At 39.6% G+C, this 8,682-nt stretch overlaps 1 protein-coding gene across 1 annotated transcript; it reads right to left on the bottom strand.

Annotated features, from left to right (window-relative positions):
* Nucleotides 1–574: 574 nt before the first annotated feature.
* On the bottom strand, nucleotides 575–6,981 carry LOC138355547 (uncharacterized). The gene is made up of 2 exons (XM_069310760.1): nucleotides 5,981–6,981; nucleotides 575–5,600 (listed from the first exon to the last, which is right to left on the bottom strand). Exon 2 carries the CDS (start codon nucleotides 5,364–5,366, stop codon nucleotides 3,414–3,416), a length of 1,953 nt encoding a protein of 650 aa, XP_069166861.1. The 5' UTR covers nucleotides 5,367–5,600; nucleotides 5,981–6,981; the 3' UTR covers nucleotides 575–3,413.
* Between the last annotated feature and the right edge of the window lie 1,701 nt (nucleotides 6,982–8,682).

Raw genomic sequence — 8,682 nt, 5'->3', positions numbered from 1 at the left:
TTAGTTAATGATCACATATGATTGTTCACAGTAACTGGCATCCGACCCCTTAATATTCAATATCAGTGGGTAAATTTAGAATTATAGTTATAACTGTGGAGTGTGTGTGTTTTAGAAGCATTTCAGGAAAGAGTTGAAAAGTCCATGCTCATCAATTACACATAAAAACAATTAGGAAGATTCTTTCCTAAAATTGTACGTCAGCAAATCTTAAGAATTTTGTGTCAAACGTATGAGTTTTCCTAAAGTGCATTTACCAATTTTTTTTAATAACACAGGAACACCCGTATTTATGCATACCATTTTTTTTATTAACACATTTAGGTACATCTGCAATTGAGCAGCTACCCTAGACTATATGAAAGGAAGTACAGTGAGTCAAAAAGCTAGCTACGTGATGCTAACTGTTACCTATCGTACGTTACGGCTCGTGATCCTACAGCAGCCAAATTTTAATAAGTCTAGGGTTACGACACAACTGCTGTTCTCAATAGCGAATCACCAGTATAACCCCTTAATAGGTAATGAGCACATAATTAACAATCTTCGTTTAGGACTGAAGAATAGATACACAATATGATAGCTATATATTCAAAACAGTATAATATAAAAACACAGATGGTAAAGTTAACTTATAGAATATGATTGTATAGTCATGTCACAATATATATAATAGTAATTATGGCAACAAATGAATAATAACAGACTTATCTCCCACTTGTTCCTCCCCTAGTCCTGTATCAGCTACTGAACTCTCGCTCTGTCGCCACCCACATTCTCACCTCCCGTCTGCCTCATCCCAGGATGAGGGATGGAAACTAAGGACTTTTTAATATTATAAACTAATTGAACAACCACTTGTTCTCAAAACACATAAGACTGCAAGTTACATATAATAGTTACTTACAAAATATATAAGTACAATGACACCTGTTTAATTACAATATATAAAGCATTTCCTAACTAAATAAAAGTGACATCTGGAACTCTCAAACTGAACAGGTCCAGCTTTCCCGTATGAATCAGGTATTAGACTTGTGCAACGGCAAACGCTCTCCTGTCCACTGACGCTGCCAAACCACACGACAATTTACCCAAAACACAATGTGTGTACATATACATGCAATGATAAAATAAAATAATATTTATTTTAAATTTATATACGTATTCTGCTAGGAGTACGTAACACTTCCACCTCCAAGAAAAAAAATGCAATGGATTGAAGATCAATGGCATTTTTTCAAAGTAAAATGTATGACACTTGAGATTTATGGTATTAATTACACCAAACATGTATAAGTAATAAGAACACATTTCTGGACAAAAATGAAAACACTCCAAATATAGTCTTACAGGAAACTCAGAAATTTCAGTCTTATGACTATGTTCTACATATGTGTCACTGGAGTATGCAAATTTATCTCTCCAAGGTACTATCTCATTTATTTCACTTTGTTTTAGATCATATTTCACACACCTATCTACAACAGTATCATTAGTAGCATGAATAGAATTGTCAATAAAGGTAGCTGCTTTCACACAGTTATCATGGCAATTTTGCTTTTCATATGTTTCTACTATTTCTTCAAGATCAGTTTCATTTTTCCATGTGATTCCTTTTCCACATGGTGAATTTTCCCAAGATAGCCTCGATTTTCCATTACTCCCTTTTTCTGGAGCTGAACTGCTTAATTGAAGCAGGCTGTATGTTGAGTTGAGTTGGGACTTCTCCTGGGTATGCTCTGACACAGACATCTGCTCATCACTCTTGATCCTCTGTGGAACACATACTCTCGCCCAATGGATACTAAAATTAGAGAAAGTAGCATTAAACCTCACAATTATGCATAAGACTTTCCCATTCATAGAACCTTCCAAAACACAAGACACCGACTTATCAAACCTTTGACCTTCCAACCAAGAAATACAACCCAAGATTAGTGCAAAGACTACCTGATCGAACTGACTCAGATGATCCATAAGGAACACAGAAATCAATTTCCTCATAACTCTGTCATAACGATCAGTGAAAGAAAACAGGCATCTGCCTAGGCACCATATCTCAATCATAACTCTCAAGACAAGTTCACACCCTCTGATGGTGAACTTGAACACAACACACACATTCATCAACCGTCTAGTCTTCCAAGAGACTAAATAAAACATGCCGAAAACGTTACAATCCTCACCATCACTTCCCAAGTGATTTACGTCTGATGACAACCAATCAACCAAGAGGTTTAAGGGTCTTAACATCTTGAAGATGAACAGCAGATTACCTGGAAAACGCCCAAGGACAATCTGAAACCCTTCACAATGATTAACTCTAGGTAGGATAACCTTATCCTCCAACTTGAATTGCACACCTGGAGCCTCAAACATCTGCTCCCCAGTATGATTTAATCCTTCACCCACAATATGACTCTGAAAATCAACACCACACTTAAGTGGAACATACACTTTTATTACTCGTGCATCAAAATTAACTGGATCTGAATATAGAGACACTGCTCTAGCATAACTCACCACTTCCTCAGAACTGGATGCACAACCTACTTGAGTAAACTCTCTCTGCTCCACCACAAGGCTTGACAAAGATGTCCCACAGTCCATTACTTCACAAGAAAATGGCTGCAGAATAAAAGTAGAGTTCAACATCCTACACACACTCTGACTCAATGTACACAATGAGAAATACTTCCTCCACATAGAATAAGAATCACAACTCCGCAACTTAGATCCAAATGCTGCTTTACCACTCTTAATGATTTTACCAAAATTTCCTCCCATGACTTCTGGAGCTGCTTGGAGTACTGTCTGCTCACAATCAACAATATAACTACCAAGCTGGGTCACATCCTCACAGACAACTGAAGAGGGAGGCTCAATGGGTCTCCATCTACTCAACAGAAGCTGATCCTCTGGCTGCTTTCCCACACTCTCCAAAGCTGGATCTACAGTACAGACTGTCTCCTTGCTTCTCTCTGAAATCTTAGGGTCAGTTCTACTCAAAGCACATAAATGAAGGGAATCTGAAACGAGCGGGCAAGTAACAGGTAGTTTGACCTCCTCCCCTATTATATCACCTTGACTAGGGTGAGGCGGGGCCTCCACAACGGACTTACTCTCGACAACTGATTCTAAACTTGGAGTGAGCGGGAATACTTCTGCCAACCCGACATCTTGTCCTAAACCATTCACTTGGCTGGAATACAGAGTCGTGGCTTTTAAGTTTCTCTCAACTCCTGGCACAACGTTCGTAGTGAGCGGGCAAGACAATGGTACATGGACATCCTTTCCCAATTTATTGGAATAAAGCAGAGTCATAGTATCAAGCTTACTCTCAACAACTAAATCGGCCACACAGGAATCTGGAACAACCACATCCCACTTCTCCACTGAAGGGGTACTGGTTACTGGCACAAATGCTTGAGTAACAACATCAGAACTGCAACTGGATTTATAAGAGTACTGACATCAGCACAGGTAGAAGGGACAAAACCATCTTCTACAACAGGTTCCTTCATAGAACTAACTTCAGCACAGGCAGAATAAACATGGTCTGCAACTGGCTGTTTACACAAACGGGGATCAATCTCACCCACATCATGATTTATGGCCACATCATTACCCAATATAACATCCACACCTGGGATGGGCAACTGTGTACTAACACCCACAGTGCATAAACGTGGTGTAATGGTGGATCTGAAATTAATGTCTATTAGAGGTACAGTTTTACATCCTGCAACACTCTGAAGAACAACAAACTTTCCTGTCTCTCTCTTTTCCACATCAGAAAGAATACTGGATGAAATTATGGTTTGGGAAGCACCTGTATCACGAAGAATAACCACTGGCTTCCACTTTCCATTAATACACAAGACTTCACCTGAAGACATATATGGTGAATACTGTTTCAACCAATTGGGGTTTACAGTTACATGTTTATTAGTAAGTTTATTTTGCACACCTCTGCAATAAATGAGACCAGTTGGTCGTAACTCAGGGTGCAATATAAAACATGAATGAATTCCATGGCCTTTTCTCTTACAATGGGAACAGGACCTTACAGTGGACACACTGGTAGAACCAACTGTAGGTTTAGAAATAACCTTATTATTATTTGACATTCCTGACAATGAAGTAGCAGGGTTAGATTTTGTAAGAGAAGAGCTCATGGGAGTAACTGGAGTACTAGGACTGGATGGATTCTGATAAGGAGTTCGGTGAGCATTATAATTTACTCTACGACTAGACTTAGGTGAAGTGGCCGTAAACGGGGCCTTAGTCAGCAACTCATGCTCATCCGCGAGCTTTGACAGCTCATCAATGTCTGTTACATTCTTTTGTTCTGCCATAAAAGTAGACAACTGGTCTGGAAGACAGGACAATACTTCTTCCATTATGAGAAGATTCTTTAGAGCATCAAAATCAGTGACTGCAAGTGACTTTAACCATCTGTTGCAAAAATTCGTCTTCTGACGAGTAAAATCGGCTATTGTCTGATCCTTGATTCTCCTTAGGTTCCTGAACTTTTGCCTGTGTGCCTCTGGATTTAGTTGGTATGCATTGAGGATGCTTTTCTTTACAAAGTCATAATCAAAACTATGAGCGTCAGGGAGGGATGTGAAAACCTCCTGACTACGCCCCTTGAATTGAGACTGCATAATGGCTACCCACTGATCCCTTGGCCAGTTCATACTGATGGCAATTTTATTAAAATGTGCAAAGAAAACCTCAGGATCTTCCTCATTGAACTTGGGCAACTCTATATACTTATTCATCCTGATGGGATTATTATCACTATTTGTTGAAACATTACTAGTATTTCCATGCCCAGCTGCCATACGCTGTGATTCAAGCCTGAAGTTAGTGTCAGCCATTTGTTGTTGAATCTCTAATTGTTGCTTCTTTGTGGCTTCAAGTTGCAACTCAATTAAACCTCTCTGGTTTTGTGCCGCAATTTCTAAACGCCTAGTCTCAAGCTCCCTCTGCTGAGCTTCAGCCTCTAATATTTGCTGTTGCTGTTGAGCTTCAATCTCTCTTTGACGAGCTTCAGCCTCTAATATTCTCTGTTCTTTTTGAGCTTCAAGCTTAGCATTGGCTATTTGAGCTTCTAACTCAAGACGCTTTAACGTCATCTGATCACTCGACTCCTCTCTTAACTCCTCTAGAATTTCTTCCTCTAACTCTCCATTCTCAACAAAATGTGTCACAATGACTTTCAATATTTGGGCTTTAACCATTCTATTGCTGGCGGTCAAATCCAAATGATTTGCCATTTGTATTAACTCAGTCTTTTTAAGGTTCTGAATCCCTTCAAAGTCTGGGTGAGCCACCAACGCTGCAACTTTCTCCTCCATCGTTACTAACACTTGGCACTTGATTCACAAAAATAATTAAAATAATGGCACTGCACTACACTTCACTGTAAAATTGTCACCACACTGAAAATTCGCTTGGCCTCACTGCACAAACAAAATATATAGGATGACTTACCTCAAAATCGTGAAACGTTGTTACTTGACACACAGGAAGGCTTGCTTGGCACATGGAATAGTTCTTAAGAAACACACAGAGACACTTGACACTGGTACCTAGGAAGGCAAGGTTAGATTAGCATAGTTAAGTTAAAAATGGGACAATATTTCCCGGCACAGGCCCCCATAACTCTTTGTTACCTATCGTACGTTACGGCTCGTGATCCTACAGCAGCCAAATTTTAATAAGTCTAGGGTTACGACACAACTGCTGTTCTCAATAGCGAATCACCAGTATAACCCCTTAATAGGTAATGAGCACATAATTAACAATCTTCGTTTAGGACTGAAGAATAGATACACAATATGATAGCTATATATTCAAAACAGTATAATATAAAAACACAGATGGTAAAGTTAACTTATAGAATATGATTGTATAGTCATGTCACAATATATATAATAGTAATTATGGCAACAAATGAATAATAACAGACTTATCTCCCACTTGTTCCTCCCCTAGTCCTGTATCAGCTACTGAACTCTCGCTCTGTCGCCACCCACATTCTCACCTCCCGTCTGCCTCATCCCAGGATGAGGGATGGAAACTAAGGACTTTTTAATATTATAAACTAATTGAACAACCACTTGTTCTCAAAACACATAAGACTGCAAGTTACATATAATAGTTACTTACAAAATATATAAGTACAATGACACCTGTTTAATTACAATATATAAAGCATTTCCTAACTAAATAAAAGTGACATCTGGAACTCTCAAACTGAACAGGTCCAGCTTTCCCGTATCAATCAGGTATTAGACTTGTGCAACGGCAAACGCTCTCCTGTCCACTGACGCTGCCAAACCACACGACAATTTACCCAAAACACAATGTGTGTACATATACATGCAATGATAAAATAAAATAATATTTATTTTAAATTTATATACGTATTCTGCTAGGAGTACGTAACACTAACATCCCCCATCACACAGGATGGTTAGTCATACAGAGGCATGTGATAAGTAGTCTGCACTGGCTGCATACCAACACAAGGAGGAAACAAACTCTAAGGGATTAAACCCCCCAAACGCTATTGCAGAGTTGCTACAGAAGTGAATAGGAATTCTTGGCATCACGCTTACTGTCAGTCTCACGTTCTTACCTAATAACCCGCACGCACACCAGGCTGCGTCTTGGTCATGTGCCTTCCTGACTTCTGGCCGTGCCTCGGGGTTGCTGTGATTATACCTATTGCGAATTATGTAAAAAAAATTGGAAAGAGGTATAATATTGGGCTGCACGCGACGCGTTAGTGCACTGGGAAATGCCTTGATCGTTCACTGGCTTCAAGTGATGCCACTTGCGTCATCTAGGTTCCCCATACTGTGGTAGCTGAAATACTCTTCTCTTGATCTAGTATTAGTGTAAATGATTAAACTATGACACACACTTATGATCAATAACGTTTTAGCATTTGTTTACATTCATACCAGCTGATTGGCCGTCTAGATATTTTGTATTTATTGCAATATTTGACAGTTATGGTGTTTTATTAGACAATTATATATATATATATATATATATATATATATATATATATCGTACCTAGTAGCCAGAACGTCGTACTCGGCTTGCTATGCAAGGCTCGATTTGCCTAATAAGCCAAGTTTTCATGAATTAATATATTTTCTCTAAATTTTTTCTTATGAAATGATAAAGCTACCCATTTCATTATGAATGAGGTCAATTTCTTTTTATTGGAGTTAAAATTAACGTAGATATATGACTGGACCTAACCAACCCTACCTAACCTAACCTAACCTATCTTTATAGGTTAGGTTAGGTTAGGTAGACGAAAAAGTTAGGTTAGGTAGTCAAAAAACAATTATTTCATGAAAACTTGGCTTATTAGGCAAATCGAGCCTTGCATAGCAAGCCGAGTACGACGTTCTGGCTACTAGGTACGATATATATATCTTTGACGCTATCCACACTGAACGTTAACGTTAGCATATGCAAATACGTATATAAAACGGATGTGAAGAAGCCTCGGTCTAGTTAAGAGGCGCCATGTTGGCAGTCGACCTGCTTCAGATTTGGACCACACGCATTCCTCTGTTGCGCTTTCTTGATTGATTTGTAAAAACGATCATGCTTCGTAGCCTTAGAATTGCGTAGTGTGGGTAGTGTACCGTGTGGGCGATGTACTGTGCTGCTGGTGTCACTGTCACTGTGGGGTGTCCTGTCAATTCCTGTGGCTACCAGAGTTAAACACAGGTAACCGCAGAGTAATGAAGATGGGGGAGACATGGGGCCGCCCTAAATCTACCAAATGGGTGGAGGGAATCCTCCTGGACTCTGACAGAACAAAAGACCTGGGCATTAACTCCACACGAAGCCGGGTAACATCAGTTGAGGATAATTCAGAGGCAGAGACTGAAGGAACCAAGTCTAATGTTTCCGGAACAGTGAAATATAAGATATATAAAATACTAAGGGAATTTGGTAGAGCACTTAAGGTTAGATTTTCAATATAAAATAGAATGTTTGCCCATTTGTCGAAAGTAGGCGACCAGACATTAGGGGATAGCCTCACACAATTTTCCAAGATGCCACATGGGGGGAAGAGGGGCATGTAAGTGTCATAGGCTAGTTGGAACCATAGCCCTAGTTTAACCTTTAAAGAAATATCGGCATCTATTGCGACCCCTGCGGTGTTCAGGAAGTCAATTTCTTTCTTTATTATTCACCCCATACCCATCCCGTGAGCGGTGGTGTAAAGGGTTACAGAGGCAAATAATCGGTTCAGGAACTGAACCCTCTAGTTCGTTTAGCTAAGCAAATAACAATCGTTTGACGCTAGTTACACAATTATTAATGTTATATATACATGTACACATACATGTACATGGAAGTCTAAAATCGGAAATTTGTTTGCCCGTAGAGTACGTGCTTACTTCCGTTGTTTACTCGAAAGCGAACATTCAGGTTACCGGAATTCTGATTACAGAGCTGTTACATTTTCTGAGAGAGACGGGGGGAGGGGGAGGAGGGAAGGAGGGGGGAGGAATGTTAGGAGGAGAGGGAAGGAAAAGAGGAATATTAGGGGAGAAGGGAACAAAGATGGAGATGGAGGGGGGGGGGTCGAATAGAAGAAGAGGGGGATAGGGGAAGAGAGGGGAAAGAATGATG

Source organism: Procambarus clarkii, chromosome 68, assembly GCF_040958095.1.
Source record: "Procambarus clarkii isolate CNS0578487 chromosome 68, FALCON_Pclarkii_2.0, whole genome shotgun sequence".
Classification (NCBI taxonomy): domain Eukaryota; kingdom Metazoa; phylum Arthropoda; class Malacostraca; order Decapoda; family Cambaridae; genus Procambarus; species Procambarus clarkii.
This window is presented reverse-complemented; position numbering and strand designations above follow the sequence as displayed.